The sequence below is a fragment of the Amblyomma mixtum genome, chromosome 9 (genome assembly GCF_055824585.1).
Source record: "Amblyomma mixtum isolate Tamu chromosome 9, ASM5582458v1, whole genome shotgun sequence".
In the NCBI taxonomy this organism is placed as follows: Eukaryota; Metazoa; Arthropoda; class Arachnida; order Ixodida; family Ixodidae; genus Amblyomma; species Amblyomma mixtum.
The window spans coordinates 41,583,318-41,604,001 of NC_143020.1; the positions used below are offsets into that span (position 1 = coordinate 41,583,318).

General features: G+C 46.4%; 1 protein-coding gene and 1 non-coding gene across 5 annotated transcripts in view; both read right to left on the reverse strand.

Moving 5' to 3' along the window:
• Syt1 (Synaptotagmin 1) overlaps positions 1–20,684 on the reverse strand; it is a 182,346-nt gene that overhangs the window by 36,810 nt on the left and 124,852 nt on the right. For all 4 annotated transcript variants that reach the window (XR_016285492.1, XM_089559811.1, XM_089559812.1 and 1 more), the window contains exons 3-4: positions 12,062–12,237; positions 6,130–6,258 (exon numbers count right to left, since the gene is read on the reverse strand). Coding sequence is in view for 3 of the 4 variants with exons in the window: in XM_089559811.1 (XP_089415937.1) it covers positions 6,130–6,258; positions 12,062–12,237 (305 nt within the window). In the remaining variant the exon portion in view is untranslated. The remainder of the gene's footprint in view (positions 1–6,129; positions 6,259–12,061; positions 12,238–20,684) is intronic.
• On the reverse strand, positions 13,343–13,416 carry TRNAA-AGC (transfer RNA alanine (anticodon AGC)). The gene has a single exon. It is a non-coding gene; the product is annotated as a tRNA-Ala (tRNA).

The following is a 20,684-nucleotide window of genomic DNA, read 5'->3' on the forward strand; positions in this document are numbered from 1 at the left end:
ATGCGACGTAAAGGGGGGTCCGGGGGTCCCTCAAGTGATCTGCGATCACTTTTTACCCGGACCTACCCACATCTATGATGTAAATAAAACAAACTTCAAACTTCAAACTCGGGAACTAAAAAAGATAGATGAAAACCGTAGGTTGCTTTAGATAGAGGAAGAAAAAATGAACCTAGTAGCCAAGTTCGATGACTCTAGATTTGTTAGTTAATTAATTATAGGCAAAAAATGTAATGTCGGAATTGCGTCGAAATAGCGCAGACGTCGATATATCCACGGGAGCGGTGTGACGTCACATCCACCTGAAGTCGTCACGGCATAGTGAAAATTGTCACAGAATGGTCGGAAAAACGTCGGATTTGTGTCAAATGAGATAGAAAAGTAAGTAATTAAGCGTTATTAACACTTGTGATCCCCGAAAGAAGTATAACTTTGGTATCGATATAGCCACGGAAACGATGTGACGTCACATCCACCGGAAGTCGTCACGGCATAGTGTCCTTGCCATTTTTTGGGCCGATTACCTGTGCTGCTTGGGTTATATGCGGTCCAAGAAGCAACACGCCGTTAAAGTGGGCCATATGGAAATGACAAATTCCATTTGAAGACAGACACTAAAAAACCATTTTCACACTAACGTGTGACCATCTGTGAAGACTTTTCAGGTTTAATGTCATGTTGCGCCGCTGGCGAATCTGTCTATGTTAAGGAGGAAAAAGTGTGAGTGCTGGAAAAAGGCTTGTCTTTGGCCGTTTGATCTTTTTGCGACTTTTTTTACCTAATGCACCCAATTTGTAAAAAGGCCGCATAGTAACCGGTCAATGAATTGCATGTTATAACAGTCATTCGAGCCAAACACAAGGTGCCGGTATTGTGAACACGATGCACTGCTGTAATGCTAAACTCATTAGTGGTTTTGTGGAAACGAAATGACGCAATAGCTATCTTACATTAGCGGTTAGTGGAAAGGAAATGACGGCAATAGCTATCTTACATCTTGGTGGACACCTCAACCGCGCCCTAAGGGAAGAGATAATGAGCGAGTGAAAAAAGAAAGAGAGAAATCGACGTTGTAGTGAGGGTCTTCGGAGTAATTTCGACCACCTGGGGTTCTCTTTAACGTGCACTGACATCGCACAGCACACAGGCTCCTTTTGAGTTTCGCCTCCTTCGAAACGCGGCCGCCGCGGTCGGGTTCGCATTCGGGTACTCCGGCTGTCTTCAAAATAACAGTCCCTAATCAGTCGAGTTTCAAAATTAAGTGCAAGGTCGACAGAAAAAAGCTGAGGCTATTCAGATGCCACAAGAAGAAAACATTTTATTCACTGCTCCTTCACTCGCACTCTTGAATCGGTGCCGCATCTTGCTCGAACCATTAAAGCACGTTTTTTGAAAATGTGTGCCCAAAAACGGACTAACCGTTGAGTATTCAAAATTTTTTAAAGGACAACTCTGACCTCATACGATTGAAACTGGGGGTACAGAAACCTGCCCAAGGAAATTGAAATGAAATTTTTGGAACAAAAACGACGCTAAAAAGTAGATGGCGACAATGCTTTGCTTTCTACTTCAGCGCAATGCAGATTTGGTATGCGGCAAAGCCAAGGCACCTCGCAATTGGAGCTCATAGGTGGAGGACGACCGCCACCTCACACACAATCTCCATGCTCAGGTTTGACAGTGGACAGACAAGAATGCTGAGAAGGTAAATAAATTATTACTGTTCTTATTATTGTCATTGCGTACGATTCTGAGTTGGTCCAGAAGAGTTGCTTTTGCACGTTTTTTTACATTGCCCGAAAGATTTTGCAGGGCAAGATCTAACGAGCGACTAATGAACTAGGAAGGCCCCCTTTTGATTGATGACCAAATCGATGTTCACAATGAAGTGTGTATTATTATTAACTTCATTATTATTATCGTAATCAAACGATTGCCCATCTGTTGCTGCTCCAAGCACAGCTGCACCTTTTTAGGAAACCGCTCCCATTCCTCGAGCCACAACTACAAATTGATTGCTTTATTGCTTGTCACTGCATTACTTTTATAAATCCTATACACTCTTAATCGTTATTCGTTGTCTCGCGGGTCTCTGAGGGTATCTTCCCCCGACAGCATATATAACAAGCAAAAGGTTGAGGATAAGTAAATTGTCAGAGGAAGCTTAGTTGTGGCTAACATGGTGCCTAGGTTGAATCCCGTTTTCAAGAGTTTGACCGTGAGCCTCCGTGTGGAAGAATAGCTGTTTCTGAAGATTTCCTGCTTTACATGCTGCCGCTGCCGCCTAGAACGACACGGCAAACGATACAGATTTTATTGAAATCTGGGACTGCTCAACGACAAGGATTTACAATCTGGCAGTTATAAGGGGCGCTCTGTGTACGAGGATAAAAAGGCATCAAAAAGAAAAAAAACAGTTAAAATGAGAAGGAAGGAAACACCAATACTGCTTGTCTATAAACGAGTATGGTGGTCAGTTTCTTAACCATCCCGCTTCTGGAAGACAGAAGGAAAAAAAAAGGAAAGCAAATACGAAAAAAAAGCCCAAATTACAAATTGCTCCGCTCACATTTTCGAAATTTGTGCAAGGCCAGTGGTTAGGGAAATTCGCAGTACTCTCCTGAACCGCAAAAAGAGAAACTACAAAACCAAAGAAGAAATCGGCGCGATAAAGATCAGCCCGCTTCGTTTGGAAGGGCACCGCGCCCACGACAGATTACGAGTTACGCAAGGACCAACCAAAACCGCAAGGCCATGCTGGGTAACGGACGAATCCTGTTTCGCCATCAGTCCTAGTTCCGTTACCAGCTCGAAAACATGGCAGCAGAGAGAAAGCAAGAAGATGAGGGGGTGCCAGTGGCACGCTATACTGCACCCCGTTCCCACTTACGCAAGACGGGCATTGCGAGTTTATGTACACGCTGTACTGATCGCAGCCCCAGAGGCGTGGGTGGTAATTAGCGCGTCCCTGCGAGCCGCGGGAGAATGTGCTTGTTATCGCTTGTCCTGAACGCAGGTTCCCAGAATGTGGCAGGTAATGACAGTGGTGCTGCAGGCCATGGACGTAAGTGAGGAGGGGTGGGGCTTGTGGTTATATGTGCACTTTGGCCTGGGCCACTATCACTTGCAACGTGGCACATCCGTGTCTTCTCGCGCCCTTGACTCGTTTCGTTAAGAGCGTACCGCGTCCTCCTTATTCACCTCAGACTTGCTGGCTCTGCTTGCATTATACTCGCAGTATTCACTTACTATGCCTTGTCGTCATTATCGTTGCCGCTTTCGCTGACATTGCGTTTCGCTTGCTTTGAGCCCCCCTAATTCGGGAGTCACTCCCACTGTTGGGGCTACGTGCAGATCCGCCCACGTTGCAGACATGACTTGAGCAGGCTGGCTGCAGCCAGTTAAAAACAACTGATGCAACTATGCGCTTTAAATCAGGAAGGAAAGATGGTCCAGCATAACTTCAGGAGAGACCTGCCACAGCACAGCTAGAGAGAGCGTACCAGACATGCTGGAGTCATGAGACTTCACAGAAGCAGGTAATGGTTTTACAGAAAGCATACACACTAGTGATAGAGAAGCGCAGATGCGTATCGGTAGTTTCAGGATTAAAGGCAACTCTTTTTTCTTTTTTTTTGCACAGGTGAGAATATTTGCACGCTTAAAAAGATCCCTGCAGGCACAAGAGACAAGGTGAAGCGCATTAATCGAACAATCCAAAGCTATGAATTGTGCACTATGCGGCGAGAAGCCTCTACCTCGATGCAGCTTTGCATTACTACAACACTCACGCTGATGCTTGCCGGTGTACCTAAGTGCAAACAGAAGTATTCAATTGAAGTTACGTGGTTTTTTTAGTTGAATTAAGGAACGAGCCCAACACCGTTCGTGGCTGTCAGGACACTGAAGGAGCGGTCCGCATGGTACCAATTCAACGAACGCATCATCGCGCCCATAGCCATAGTACCATAGCCATTGAGCCACCGCGGCGACAGGAATACTCATAGAACATGCTCACTGGCTTTAAAGTGAACACAGCCATCTTCACTTAGGACAAGACACGACACCAAGGCGCTGATAAGAATAACCGTAAAACAGGGCCACAAACGCTGAAATGGTCATCTCTGTAAAGAACTCAAGACAGCGCCCATGTCATTCGAATAAAATCTATGACTTCCTCTCATACTACGAGTGATCAACACATACGCTCGATGTCCCCATCATGGTTTAATAAATGAGATTGCGATGAATACCCCCCGTAGGCTAAAAATAAACGAAGAGACGACGAAAACTGAGAGTGAAGGAGTACCAGCGGTTCTCTTTATTACCAGCCTGGCGCAACGCCCGCGATAAATAACCTCGGCACCGCCTGGGGAGCGACCTGGCGAGTCCCGAAGACTCCGGCTCGGCGAAGACTGGGACACCCGTCAGACCGGCGGGCGGGGCCGAGCCGGAAATATCGAACGCTCGAATGGCGGCGCCCCGGGGCGCGTCGGACGTGAATGTAAGGTATCGGTAATCGAAGGCCCTTTCAAGTCGCGCTCATCGTTGCCTGGATTACCACCGTCACTGAGAATAAACTCGGCGCTGGTGACGGGCGAAAGAACGGGGTCTTAGTTTGCACTCGCCTTAAGCACAGAGTCCGGCAAGCTCCAGAAGGACACAGCGTGAGTTTTCAAGATCGTTTTTCTGGTGAATTCAGTGACGATGCGTCGTTTGCAAGCGGACCCAAATATACTTTAACCCAGGAGAATCCAAATGTAGGCTTGAGAGCCCAAATACATGCTAACAGAGAGAAAAAAAAAAAGACTGGCTGACGGGTAGGGAACCTTCTTCTGCCCATGTTCGATACCAAATCAATGCACTAGTGCAGACAGGACAGTTTTTCCCTTCTCATGCACTATGACAGGGACGCCGGAGGTGCTGTTTCAGCCGCCGTGGTTACTCAGTGCTCATGGTTTTCTGTCACTGGGCACGTGGTCACGGGTGCGATTCCGACAGGAAGCGGCAGAGGAATTTGAAGAGGAGTCAAATGATGAAGCTCTTATTTACAGCTTTTTAGCCGGACATTGGCAGAAGTTAGTTCGGAGTTTTTCATTTAAAATCGAAGCCGTGGTCCCGAGCTAGAGCCCCCGCCTTAGCTTCTGGAGGTGGTGAGTTTTCTGAAAGCAGTACAAGACGTCACCTGGGCTAGCGCTAGGCTTGCAGGGGTGCATGGCTTGGGAAAGAAGCGTGTGTCTTCAAATCCCATCACTGTCGGTTTGAACAAAAAAGGGACTACTAATTGATTTTACCGCACATAGCGGACTTCGAGCTTCGATGGGTCAACTACCCGTCGAAAAAGTGTACGCAAGTGGTCCTCATCTCGGGCACTTCACCCCCTTGAATATTCGAGCACCAGGTCGGGGAAAGCTTGTACCCTTTGGAACACCGGTGGGAACCGAGCACATTGGGAGGAGAAGGCGGAGAAAAACTTCATGCAAACAAAATATTGAAGACGAGCGCCGCAATTGGAGTCCTCAGGCTAGAACCCCGGTAGATATTGCGCCATCTTCGAACCGAGCACCATCCGCATGCGAGGCGGAGGAGTCCTAAGACACTTCTCTCAAGCATTTTCTCCCTGTGAAAACCGAGCCCCGGGGCGGAGGAAAGTTTGCCCCGATTGAAAGATAGAGGGCATTCGGTGGCACTGGGCATCGAACCCAGAACCTCCCGCTCTAGGCCACCATTACGCTAACTTAACACCAACTGAAACTGAAGGGCTGGAAAATGTTCAGCTGGAGCTGAACTCTGCGTCGCCTAGCCGGGTACACACGTCGCACCAACTTTCAAAGTCACCACCCGAATAGCGTGAGACCATTGTGAAGCGCCAAGCTCGACCCGAAGTTTTGCGCTCGTGGCGGATCAAGCTCTTCTGGTCACTGGGCTTGCGTTGGGCGACTTAGCACCTAACTCATTTCCCCCTATAGGTAAGGCGTGACTAATATCCACCTCACCGTGCCTTCTTCAGGTGCAGCGCCGGCATTGTAAAATATTATACTTACAGCGAAAAATTTGACGAATTAACTCGCGAAGTGAATGCAATGTATTCATGGCTCTAAAGAGAATGAACGCAGGCTTGATACGCACGTTGCTGGTGTTGAAGTCGTAGTCCAGCTTGAATTGAAGCCTGCCCAGTTTCTCCTCGGACTTTTTGCTCTCACCGTCGCCCTCATTGTTCTCCATGTTGTCCTGCAGTTCCTCCATGTCAGGCTGCACCTGAGAAAGAGCCAACAAAAAAAGTGTGAGACCACAAATGGTGTTGAGCTAGAGATTTCAGGAACAGCTGAATTCGACTATATCGCCCTTAATATCACTGCTGCCATTGCCATCATCTCCATCGTTAATGTAACATGCACTGCGAGATTAGCCTGTCTCAAAAGTCTTTTGACAGCCACTGTCCTCCTGTCCCAGAAAAATTGCAAATTTTATCTCTTTATCTTCCTCCGTCATGCCCTATGATATAGCTCCTTCCCCTTGGTATCCACTTTGATGCTTTAGAGCAGCAGTCAAATTCTTAGGCCCATAAGCATTGGCCGAGTGCCGTCATCACTCGAGGAAATAAAACACACGTCGGATACCGATGGACGCAGTCTTTTACATTTAACTGTATTGTATTTGCATCAAGACTAATATTTTGTTACAAGGCGAAATATACATATTTTGAAGGCTTGGTGCGCTGAAGCTGCAGAAGACGAGAAAATGCTGTCACTTGAAAGTCAACTGGTCTCCTCTTCAAAGGAGACAAAACAATTGAATTAGGAAAAAAATGCAGGTCTAAACTTTATGAGCGTAAGGACACGTTCGCACTGTCAGTACCATCTGTCAAAGCTTGAAAACCAGCAATCTGGCCGAATTTTTTTCTGGGTATGCCATGAGAAAAGAGGGTGCAAAGAACAGATTACTGATAGTAGGCTACGACAGAACAACACGGGCCTTACAGACCACTGCTAACGGTTAAAAAATGTCTGTTTAAAAAATAAGAATAACAGTTTGCAGGTAGCTAAGCTTTCAGGCTTCATCAGAATACTGACATATTCTGCGGTCATGTCGGAATAGAGTTGCGGCTGGCGTAGGACGGAGATGAATGGAAACCATTACGAGGGGTCATTGTCCTTCAGTGAACGTAATCTAGCTGATTGTGAGGTTCTGCGGTCTAATTTGCTGGCAGCCACATGTCTGTTATGGCAGGCTGCGTTGAGCATTCTAGTTGAGCGTTTCAAAAAGGCATAGCAGTTACCTAGGACTACCCAGGCACCCAGTGCGAAGTAAAGGCACCAGTGTCCCTGGAAGCCAGCCGAACTCGCGAAGTCTTGACAATCAGACACATCCACTGAACTCCTCCTCTTTGGCGTGTGAACAGAAGCGTCAGTCATAGTCGAGTTTTTTAGGACGGTGTAGACATAGTCCGTTTACTAAGCTTTGTACGGGGACCTGCCATAATGCCGGCATAACCACTTGTTAACACCGGGTGGAGAACTGAACACGTTCTGTTGCCCCTATTTGTACTCCCTAGCAGATCGACTACTTTACCTCAGCAGTCGCTTGACCATTGGCTAAAGCTTTGCGTGCTTTGCTGACCAGTGAAGTTTGGTTTGGTTTGGTTTATTGGGGTTTAACGTCCCAAAGCGACTGAGGCTATGAAAGACGCCGTAGTGAAGGGCTCCGGAAATTTCGGCCACCTGGGGTTCTTTAACGTGCACTGACATCGCACAGCACGCGAGCCTCTGAAGTGAGAAACAATTTATGTAGTTTATACGTTGTAATACAAAATGGCATATAAATATCTTTCACAACTTCTCGAGTATGCGTAACAGCTTACTTTAAGAGAACATGACGAGGGCGTATCAAGACAGTGCATATTTTGTTGAGTTAGTAACAAAATTTTTGAGAAGGTGACCTGTTTTTTAGCGATGCTGATACTAGGAAGACAAAAACAATTACCTGTGAAACGTAAAAGCATGAGACACTTTTCGGTTCCATGGTTTCGATCAAGAGTACATATGGAACTGCAATTCATAGATGCTTTCCGTGTCCATAAAATAGACTCGAGTGAAAAAATTGCCAATATTACGGCGCTGACTTCACCTCAAGAACTACGCAAACCTCAATCTCATCAGAAATGTTTTACACGCAAAGCCTAAAGTGATTATCTGAACTAGTAGACGCCGACATGTTTGCTGTATTTATATGCCATATGCCACCGCGGCACGACATCTCTGGCTTAGGAAGGTGGCTGATGAGCCTATTTTAGTGAATTTTAGCCAGTGCGCGTCGAAGTAAAAACAAACAGAATCAGGTCACTGGAAGCAAGGTGTACAGATCAAAGCTCCTCTGCACTTTGGAGTTACCTCAGAAAGTTGCCAATGCAAGACGGCTTTGTGAAGATTGCTTGGAAGCTTGCTTTAGTGCGAAATATAGGTCTGAGGCGGACTAAGGTAATACGACCGGGGGAAAAAAAAATGAAGCACGGTCTCTCGAACTGGGTCAAATCACAATAAAAAAAAGTGAATTTCGAGCTAGTTACTCCTGTGGTCTGTTTCATGGAAAGGGAATGATATGAAACAATGCTACAACTATTCACGCAGTCTTTAAGCTGCTGAATATTTTTGTCGGTTCACGGTATTCGTCGAACCTTCCGAACAACCTTTCCAGAATTTCGACAGCATTCCATTAAAAGGCAGCGCAACTATAAATTTCAACATTATTTTCATTAGCTGAAATGCTGTAAGTGGGTCCTGAATTTATTCTAGTCCCGACGACTGCGCACAGTGATTCAAACAAAAGCTTAAAGCACAAAATGTGCTATATAAGCTGCCTGAATTTCAAGGAAATGAAACTGTCTCGGAAGTCGGCTTGCTTAAGTTTTGAAGACCATGGGCATACATCAAGTTCAAAGACATGGGTATATCTCAGCTTAAGGTATGCCTTAAAGACTCAATTTCGAGGGCTTGACCATGTCTTAATTTCGGCATGCCTCAATGCTTCGATTTTAAGAGCATTACCATGTCTATATTTTGGCATGCCTCAATGCCTTAATTTCCAGTACATGGGCATGTCTCAAGCTCTGCATGCCAAAAGGCGTCAACTTCAATGGCATGCCTGAGTTTCGGCATACCTCGATGCCTTAATTTCAAGGGGTTCACCATGTCTTAATTTCGGCATGCCACAATGCTTCGATTTTGAGGGCATGCCCACGTCTCCATTTCAGCATACCTCAATGCCTCAATTTCAAGTACATGGATATGTCTCAAGTTCTGCATGCCTCAATGCGTCAATGTCAATGGCGTGCGTGAGTTTGGCATGCCTCAATGCCTTAATTTCAAATAAATGGACATGTCTCAAGTTCTGCATGCCTCAATGCGTCAGTTTCATTGACATGCCTGAGTTTTGCATGCCTCGATCCTCAGTTTCAAGTACATGCACATGTCTCCAGTTCCTCATGCCTCAATGCGTCAGTTTCATTGACATGCCTGAGTTTTGCATGCCTCGATCCTCAGTTTCAAGTACATGCACATGTCTCCAGTTCTTCATGCCTCAAATCGTCAGTTTCCACGGCATGCCTGAGCTTGGCATGCCTCGATGCATCAGTTTCAAGTACATAGGCATGCCTCAAGTTCTGCATACCTCAATGCGTCAATTTCAATGGCATGCCTTGATGCCTCAGTTTCAAGTACACGGGCATGTTTCAAGTTCTGCATGCCTCAATGCGTCATTTCAATGGCATGGGCATGCCTGAGTTCCGGCGTGCGTGCCTCGATTTCAAAGGCCTAATACCAGCCGCGACAAAGGCGGCCTTGCAGATTTTTCGATATATAGCTGCGCCGCCACGATCGCTGTCTGCGAAAAAATTGCAGCCGTCCAGGAGTCTCTGTGCCTGCTCTGTTCTTTTTTTTTTTCCGCCGATGCAGCTGTTTTTTGGAACGGAGCGGAACATGCGGCGGCTGCCAGTCCCCGGCAACAGCTGCGTTTCAGAACCGTCCAAACAATGCAGGCGACTGCGGCGCGGTGCCTACGACGCGGTTGACACAGAGCCCCAACCGCGTGAGTTTCGCGGGAGCCTAGAGCGATCGCCGCAGAAACTGAGTCTTGAGAGAGGAAGACAAAAGGGCACGCAGCTCGAATGCAAATGAAGCGGTATAAGGGCTGGTCCTACGTATGGAACGTGCCTCGTTGTTTATTGATAGTGTTGTGTGTTATTTGCTTTCTTTTAGAACTGCCCTCTACGCCTGGGCCGAGGAGTGCTACTGACCCGGGATGGAATAGTGCAGCGATTCCATTAGAGTTCTATTGCCCTTTGTTTCAGGCTCAAGTGCAACGGTTGTATCGGCCACTCGGCGAAGTGGTTGATGGGAAGGAAATAGAATCGAATGACAAGAGTTGTTTGTTTATGGTGTTTGGCGTAGAGACACAGAGGATGTAACGTCTTTTGAGAGACAAGCAGGGCAATGAACGTGCGGAAAATGAGCACGTACACGAACATTCACAAACTTGTACAAGTTCATGACAACAGCAATATGATCAAGAAAATTTTGAGGGAGCGTGTTGCACAGATCATCCTAAATTGACAATCCTAGCTGTCGTCGTGGCCAGTAATGCTTACGTTGACCATTCTATTCGTGACTAAACTGTGAAAGCGCTGTGGGCGATGCGGCCGACATCAGAGGTGGACTGGCTGGTGATTTCACTTCTAAACGTTGCACCAAAGCAAAAAAAAAATTGTCACAAGCACAGCCGAAAATTGGCAGGTTCGGTACTTCTGCGCCTCTTCGTTGGCCTGACTTTTCCTCTGGAGCAATATTTAGAACCAACGTCAGCCAGGCAGGGGATGAGTACAGGTGACGTCATCAAAAGCAAAGAGCAAAGAGGATGGTAGCCTCATGTATATTTATCTACTCGCTAACGGTTAGCCTCTGCTCAGTGGAATAACAGGCAAGGTAGATTAGCTGTCGCACCGCAATGAGAACTGTATCAACCACTTTATTTCTAAATTGCAGCATGTTGTAGGCAAGTGACGTTCATATTTATTTTCACTGTAATCTGTTCTGTGCTTAACGCCTAAACCGTATGCTGCGCAGTATTCAGTGTTTAAATAAGAAGCTGGGGTAAATAAGAGCACAGGTAGCAGGAGTGAAACCAAAATTATTTCAAGGAATTTGCAGCCTCATCCTAAACCTGTTTCCATCAGTCGAGAGGGGAATAACGCTCGAGGTTCCTCCCCATATACATAAAGCCTCTTACCAGAAACAGCTCTTTCGTAGCGCACAGAAACACTCTGCGACCTCTGTCGGGCGCGAAACTCGCGTACTGGTGCTTGTTTTAGTTTCCTGTTAACTAAGCCTGGGTTTGTTAACAGAATCGAAAAAAGCTGCGTAAATTAGTGGCTAGTTAGGCTACGTAAATACGTGACCATACGTCGTAATCATACGTAAATTGTTACATTACTGCCAGTTTATCACTATGAACGTTATGTTCATCATGACTGAAATCGCGTTACAGTGCCTAACATAAAAAATACCGAAAAGTGCTACAGCGAATGAACGGCGTTTTCATCACAGTTTGCTCCAGGTTTTTTATAATAGGTGCCTTGAGGCACTTCTATTATGGCGAGAGGGACTAGCGGCTCTGCGTCACAGAGATAATCGTGCACAGTTCCGACCTGATACTTACTGATAGTTGTGCTCCGACTAATTAGAATAGCTAAGATGAGGATAGCCAAGGAGCCCATACAAGTAGCGCTCAAACATGAACAGCTTTGAGAACGCAGAGACAAGAAAAGAAGCTTAGTCTAGCTCATTCCAGGTAGTATGACAGGTAATAAGAAAAGAGTTCCATGCCGTCGCTGCCCACTCAAGTCGGGGTTCGGCCAAAGGCAGCGCATGTACTACGCTGAAGGGCTACCGATCATACATGCCCTATTCAATTAGGCATTGCCGGACAGCTGCTTACAGGAGGCAGGTCATCGCGAAAGCTCGGCAAGGAAAGAACGAGAGTAGGAGCGGAGAGTAGGGCGGATGCTCACCTTCTCCTTATAGGCGTTGCCCAGAAGCTGGACCCCCTTGAGGTCCACGGCTCCCTTGAGTCCCTTCTTGGCGTCCTTCTTGCGCCGGCGACACCAGCGCCGGAGGCAGCAGAAGCAAATGCAGAGCAGCAGCAGCGCCACTGCGATCAGGATCATCACGATGCCCCAGGGAGGAACTGCGCACCACACGAAAGATGGAGGTGTGAGGTTGATGGAGGGCACGGAAGGTGGGGTCAGTGACATGGACCCCCGGAATGTAGTGCGTAGGAAGGTAAGGTGAGCCGATAATCAAGACAGTGCCCCCCACCTCTGCCGACGAATCCCGGTAGTGTTGCGTCTTCATGCCTCATGATTATATCAATAGTTCTGAAGAATCGATTGGTGGGCGAGTTGGTATATGACTAGATGATACACAGCGCCAAAGGGACATGACAAATGAAGAAACAACACGGACAAGCGCCTTGTCCGAGTTGTTTCTTCGTTTGTCCTGTCCCTTTTGTGCTCTGTATCATCTAGTTATGTCAGTAGTGATGAGGTCATCGCCATGATCGCGACGTAGCTTCTTAAGCCTTGAAACTCAGGCCGTGCCAAATGAGTGGCATTGTGTTTGTTGTAAGCACGGTATACGCGTGATGTTATTAGTGTGGCTGTTAGACCGAAATGGTGACCAGGGTTTTCACGTGGAGGAAGCGAGATGAAGCTAAATACGGAGCTGGACCGGAGCTACGTAGAAAAGGCCCTGAGTGTTGTCCAGGACAGACGTGTGCGTAGCCTGTTTTATTGTTTCTATAGCGTCGTTTTTTAGGCTGCCTCTATAGCTTCGGTAATCTAAAGCTAAAGTTGTTTAGTATGTGCTCGCTTTCCGTCTTGCTGAAAAATAGAAACATAGAAATATAGTGGCCAGCTTCATACCAATAAACTAAATGCCAAGCTGGCCTGTTCTTGGGCTTTCCCTAGTCAAAGTAAGCCTATCTTTAGTTATTACTACTTTTCCACAAACTACCGCCATGTAAATGCCGGTTTTCATTCCTTGTCTACCACGGTAGGCTCTGCTTTCATGAGGAACGCAAAATAGCAGGGTGGATTATCTAATGTTCGGCAGGCAATGTCAGGTGATATTCTTCTTTTGTAATTGGCCAAATGTTTAGGGGAATGCCCCAAGGTGGAGTAGATTTGTAATAAGGGAGTAATTACTCATTTACATCCACCCGAGAGCAGCCATACGACTACAAAGGAAAGCTATACAGCTTTCTCAGAAACTTCGTAGTTAAAGAAAAATTCGTCCTGGTCCGGGGTTCGAACCCGGGACCACCGCTTCGCTGGAGCAGTCGCTCTACCAATTGAGCTAACCGGGAAGGCAAGCTTATGGTAGGGCGAGAGCGAATTGATCAACAACTCGAAGTGGGAACTGTATTTGTCAAATATTGTAATTGTAATTTATAAGCGCGACAGAGTTTTGTTCTTAGATGCACACATGTGCGTTCTTTCTGCACACACGAATATGTGCGGCGGGTGCGTTTGTTTATTTCATTCCAGCCATACTGTCAACCTGGATCTATATGACTGTGCAAGCGTTCATAGTCGATATTGCGATGTGAGCACACTACGGAGGTGTGTACAATCTTGCGTAATGTGACCAAAATACTGAGATGTTAGTAATAAACCAAGAGCGTTTTACGTTCAAGCTCGCACATCTGATTGAAATTGGAACAAGATGTACTGCCGTCTTAATATACCCCGTACGAACTTGTCACATGCTGCAACGCCACCTCTGCCGAGATGAGAAGCGTCTCATCTTATTTTGATTGCCATATAAATCATTTGCCTTGATATATTTGCCTAGATGATTGCAGGCCACGTACTATGCACAGTGTTGATATATAAACAGCAATTAACAGTTAACAAATCTTTGTTGCTTAACAAATCTTTTTTGCCAGCCGCTATTCAAGACTGGAATCGGCTTCCAGAATAGGTTGTCATTGAATGCGATCCAGTAAGGTTTAAAGAACGTCTGATGTGTTATATTGTTGTATAAATTGTTTCATTTCCCTTGCGTGACTTTATTTCTCTTTATGCTTTTGTTGTGTGTGTTTTTTGTTTGTTCTTTTTTAATTCTATTTTTCCCTACCAATGTGAGTCATGTTGAATGTACTACTCCCCCACCCTTATGTACTACTCCCCCCCCCCGGGGGCCTTTAAGGGTCAAATAAATGATGATGATGATGATGAATTATCATTTAATATATACTGCATTTAGTTGTATTTATTCGTTCAGTCTGCCAAATAGGACAGGAAGATGCTGTGCTTCAAATAAATGCAAATTATTTTTATTCCCAGGACTTATCAACGCTGGCATGATACGTAGACCGAGTTGTCTCTCTGTAGTTAGAAATGTGTTTCTGCCATGCGCAATGGTGTGCCACACTACGACCCGCCAGTCGACCAAAAAATCCTGTCGTGTGAGCGCCCCCAAAAATGTGATGTCGTAAACCGTGCCACACATAGCTTCGCATCATCGCATTGCAAATAACGAAATTTTTCGCATCATATAATGACTAACGAAGACATGACCATCTCGTGTGTGCTCCCGCTTCCTTTCCTGCAGCAGAATACAGGCGAGCGCAGAAACTGCCAAGCGTTGTGACGTGACTGATGTACAATACAGACTGAATGGTCACCTTTGGTATTTTATTTATTTCTTTATTCCAATACCCTAAGGGCCCACTGGGGGCATTACATAGGGGGGACAAATCAGAGCACGATTTTCAAACACAAAAAAGCACTTTAGGTGGTTAATACGTCAGGTTGAGAAACAACATTACAACGTAAAAACTGTGACAAAAAATGGACAAATAACAAAGAAAGAGAACATACTGGTTTGCAAGTAAGTGATATAAAAGTAAGTCTAGTTACTGAACGCGCTGGGATCCCAGATAAGTTAGCAATTCCGACTGAAATGAGGAAAACTGGGTTATGGTAGCGATACTGGAGGGCAACTCATTCCATTCTTTTATTGACAAGGTTAAAGGCGAATTCTTGTACTTTTTCCGTCCGAGCGAAGATGGGGTTAACTTTGTAGATTGTAAAGATTGCGAATCTAGACTTCCACTATCAACGATATGAGATCCAGCTTTTGCACAAAATGACCAAGGGAAGGGGTGGGTACTAAGGACGTTTGGACAACGTTTTGACAAGATAGCATACCTTTGTCTCTCTTGTCCTCTTGTCCAAATGTTAGCTAAGTATCCTGAGGCTCCCCCTCACTTGTCCACTCTGTGCTTTCGAGAAACCTACCTCCGTGCCCTGTTTCTACTATGCACTTGTTTGTGGCATACAGGGCGATGCTCTTGTGGTGAAAAGCGAAGTGCAACGTAGACTGAAAAGCAACCGGTATTCCAATAACACTTAAAAAAGCAGTGGAAAAAGGTACTTTACACATTAAAATTGTGTTGCTCCTGAAGAAAGAATAAACGAAATTCAGCCTCACTGCTTCAGCCCTAAGCAGAAATAATAGGAGGTTCAATTCCTTGGAGAGAAACAACACGAATGCTCCAAACTATTAGGTAGAAATAGCAACAGCTCCTTTACTGCTAATAGCGCCGCCGCGGTGGCTCAGTGGTTATGATGCTCGGCTGCTGACCCGAAAGACGCGGGTTCGATCCCAGCCGTGGCGGCTGAATTTCTTTAGAGGAGAAATTCTGGAGGCTCGTGTACTGTGCGATGTCAGGGCACGTTAAAGAACCCCAGGTGGTCGAAATTTCCGGAGCCCTCCACTACGGCGTCTCTCATAGCCTCAGTCACTTTGGGACGTTAAACCCCATAAACCAAACCAAACCTTTAATGCTAGCATACCAACTTAATTCCTTCTTTCATGCTGAAACCAGCATCACGATTAAAGATACTGCTCTATTCGATTATACGCACTGTGCATCGTGAAAATAAATCAGCACCACTCCTACTCGAGACATCTTTCGGCAACTCCCCTCTAGCAGATGTTTATCCCTTCCGTACATTCCCACACACTCGCGAGTGCCCCTTGAGCCTCCACGTGGCCCGCTTCTTTTGTGGCAAAAAACGTTTCCGCGAGCACCGTACTCGAACACACCGCCGTCTCCTCGTCGAAAACACCATTACATGGCGTGCGAATCCACTCCGATCATACAACGCCCACGCTTGAGCAGAGTGCACAGGAGGGAACTACCGACAGTAATAAAATACTAAAGGAAAAGAAATACGACAACCGATAGGCAAACGGAACTCAACATAGAGCCTCCGCCATCAGAGCAAATCTTTCCATCAAAGCGCCTGCTAGATGGCAATGGCCTGGGGAAGCATTTTCTTCTGCCCTTTTCACCAAAGGTTATGCTTTGCTCCCTCGGTTTTCCTGATGCATTTCATAGCCTGCTGTCTGTAAACGGCGAGCTGCTTTTTTCTTTCTCTTGTTTTTCTTTCTCGGGCATACGACGATTCCTCAGAGAACGTGATGCGAAAGCAAAGTTAGTAACGTGGGAATAATGGGGCCCCCTACGGGTAGGACTGGGCTCAGTGTAGTTTCTGGTAACTTTGCGTTCCGTTAACGCAGGCTGAACGTGCACGGGCCGACAACGGCCATAATCTGGGCTCGAGGCATGAAAGCGGTATAACGCTCAGAAAATATGATAACGACACTGCAGAGTTGGAATTAAGGCTATTAGAGCTGCCCATCGAAGCACGCCTGATCGGTTCTGACCAATAAGATGGCATGCCATGGCGTAAATGTGGGTCTTTTAAGAAGCGAGTGGCATAAAAAAAAAATGCCCGTACGATTATGCTCTGACGAATGCGTTTATCCAACGCAGCTGTTGGATGCTTTTTTTATTTGTAAATTTGCCATTACTCCTAGTAGTCTTTTCGAGATGTGCTCGCAGTGACGTCACGGCACTGAGGTCATGTGGGCGGCTTAGAGGGCTCTGCTCAAGACGGCTCCATCTGCGCTGACGACACGGCGCGGGTTCAAATAGTTCGGGCTCGCTCGGGTCAAGTCATGGGTCTTCTCACGTGACCAACCGTGGTGTTACGTTAGGGCTGCTACACCCACATCGACGGATACACCGGAAATGATGTAATGACTTGTGCGCTGCAATAAAAAGTGCTCGAAAGTGTATTTACTGTGAATAAACCGTGACGCAAACACTAGAAAAAATGCCGTAAATAAAAACGATGAAATAGATAAGACAAAAAGATGGGCCAGTAAACAAACCGGACGTGACGCTACATGCTCAGGGTTGCTCATGAGATTCCCTGCCTTGAGATAATGGAAGCCTTTTTGATTATAAAAAACGGCAAACGGTGCGTCAGCGAACCTTCAGTGGCCTTGTCAGATATGGAATTCAGCTACTTGAATAACCGGGTGCACACGCGCGCCACTCCTGTTTAGATTGTCTTTCACGCCTTGCACGTAATCTGTTTCTCCGAGGTTATGACGTAAACAGTCTTAGGTGGTTACTGTATATATTATGTTCTGTTTTTCTAATAAACCTTAGTTGCGAGTCAGCGCTTGTAGTGTCTCCCCTCTTTTTCTGTGCCGCCGCGGTGGCGCAGTGGTTATGGTGCTCGGCTGCTGACCCAAAAAACGCGGGTTCGATCCCGGCCGCGGCGGCTGGAATTTCTTTGGAGGAGAAATTCTAGAGGCCCGTGTACTGTGCGATGTCAGTGCACGTTAAAGAACCCCAGGTGGTAGAAATTTCCGGAGCCCTCCACTACGGCGTCTCTCATAGCCTTAGTCGCTTTGGGACGTTAAACCCCATAAACCAAACCAAACCAATCTTTTTCTGTGTTCTCTGTCTTAGTTTTGCGCTGTTTTTCCACCATGAATTCACACCAACTAGCCCAGATGTCTGCTCTGCTATGACCTGTTCTCCCAGATATTAGTGTTCGAGAACGAAAAGAAAAACGTGTCAATACGACTACCATCAACAAACAAGCAAATGAACTAATGAAGCGAAGAAGGAACAAAGCCCAGATGCACTAAACGACAAACAAACAACAAAGCCAGCAGCAAAAAGTTTGAGTGGAAAACACGGGTACTGCTCAAACAAAACAGAAAATGGACACGTAGCAAAATCAGAGCTACACCATGAGGGTAACGTAGGCCTAATGAAACCTAATTAGGTTGTGCTTTTAGGTCAGCTTAGGGGAACTTAATTAATGTTTTACAAAGGACGCTATGAAGGACAGAAAGGCGAGGTAACTGTGTTACTCTAGATGCACACCCGGAGTCGTGCGCGGATGAAGTGAAAGAAGGAAGCGAAAAAGCAAGAAGAAAGGAGGAAACGTGGGTGCATAGTTGGCCCATGGTGCCTTGCGAGCGTAGGCGATCCCAACCCACTCGTGGTCGATGGGCTGTATTCACCAACGCAGTCCCCGGGTGGAAAACATTGTGCATGGGTTCTTGTCCTCGTTTCGAGCACACTCGATTCCTATTCTACCTGCACCACAAGAAAACTGCCAGGGCAGGATCTTGTTTTGTTATATGGGGCTTGAAGTCTCACTTCAAGAGACGAGTTCGATTAGGAATCTGTTGCTGCGTTCAGTGGCATAGTGAAGAGAGAAGGCACTTTGTATAGGAGTGTCTACCAGATGTTTTTTGCCCGCAAAAAAAAAAAGAAACGCAAGTGGAAGTAACATATGGTACGCAATAAACTGCGAAGTGTTGGCGCTCTGCTGCGTAAAAGCATAAACTCAACGAAAGCTGCCGCTGTGCTGCTGCCTGTCGTTTGCTAAAACCCAACATGTACAGTCTTTGTCAAAAGTAACCAGGCTGCACGTTTTTCTTCTGAGTCATATATTAAAGCTACTATGCCAGCCCTCAAGCTCTAAATCTCTGTATGGTAAGAATAACGCCTGTTCTCACCTTCAAAAAGCTTTTTGATCTTTAGGGAAGCCGTAAGGGCTCTACTGTACGAATAAAAAGCAAACCATGTACATTAAAATCTAGGACTTGAAGACTATATGGTCTATCACAAGAATTCCAACGTGATGTTCATGTGGCTGTTCACGGTCTACGCCACCAAATCCGCCATATAGTCCTCCGTATAACAGCTCTTGCTGTATTACAGTATTTATTTTTGATCACGATCATCCCAGTAGGCAGAAGCCTGCTAAAAATTCATACAGCGTTATTTCAGATCTCCCAGTCACTGGAAGATTTATAGCCTGTCATCTTAACCCCAAATTCAGGCGCCACCACAAGAAAGAACCGTCTCCTTTTTTCTTCACCCCTATCAACCAGTGCCTCCTCCGCAGCTGCCGCCCAATATCCCGGTCGCAAACAAGAGAGATCGATGGAAGTCCGCGGGACGCCCACACAGGCGCAAACAAACAAACAAGCGGGCGCACACACAAAAAAAAACATTAAAGTTCCGCGCCACAGCCGGGAGAATACCTGATGTCAAAGGAGTCCATGGGGCGTCGGTTCAGCGGGCATGCTGCTGCCATAACAACGAAACTCTCCCTCCCCTCTTTGTCCCTGCCTCCGCTATATTGAATATCAGGATCCCCGTGGGATAAAAGCCGCTCCACGCGGACGCAGATAGCACGCCAGCTAGTTTTGATGCAAAGCGCGTCTCCGTCCGTTCGATTTGGCGCCGCTCGAGTGCAGTGCGTAGAAGGCGACGAGGGAGGGGTCAGAGTAGAGGGCGGGCCCATGGCAGGAAGGACAACAGCACGAACTCGTGTTCGAGCTTTCTCGCTCGCTGACCCGCCATTAAGAACAAAAAATTGCAGTTTTCTGTCTAAGGCGAAGAACCGCATAGAGGGTACTTTTATGTCTGGACTTATAATGAGGTGGCCTTTGTGTACAGGGCTGCCGCGGTGGCTCAGTGGTTATGGTGCTCGGCTGCTGACCCGAAAGACACGGGTTCGATCCTGGCCGCGGCTGTTCAATTTCTATGGAGGCGAAATTTTAGAGGCCCGTGTATTGTGCATTTTAGAGCACGTTAAAGACTCCCAGAAGGTCAAAATTTCCGGAGCCCTTCACTACGTCGTCTCTCATAGCCTGAGTCGCTTTGGGACGGTAAACCCCATAAACGAAACCAAACCTTTGTCTACAGTTATATATGCCAGAATTAACCAGAAGCGCCTCTTCTGCGTGAAAGAGACAAGGTGAACATGTTACATTAGCAGGCTTGTAGGCTGTATGGACTGGCAAAAAATAAAACCTTAATTAGATTTCCGGCTCGGAGCAGAAAGGAGAATGCTCTTTTTTGATGCGCTGACCTCATCACATGAGAACGGCTGTTCCAGATGTAAGTCGCTCATTGATTTACCTATATGTGCGCGCATAGTGAGGAGGAAGTTCACGTTCGAAACCTTTCCCTATCTTAATAGGCAATGTTTTTTGACTCTCTTGGGTCCATATATGAATAGAAATGACTTATACTCCGTTTCATTCATAGCACGCAACGTGGCAAAGCTCGCGCGCCTATTCGCGCAGGCTAAGTCCGCGCGCAAAAAGTAGTTCGCCTTACAACGAAAGCTAACACAAGCATATTTCGTTCGAAAAATCTTAAGTGTCCTGACTGGCGCCTCCAGGACTTCGTTTTACCTCTAGCCACATTTTCGTCCTGCGACTCGTCGAGACTTC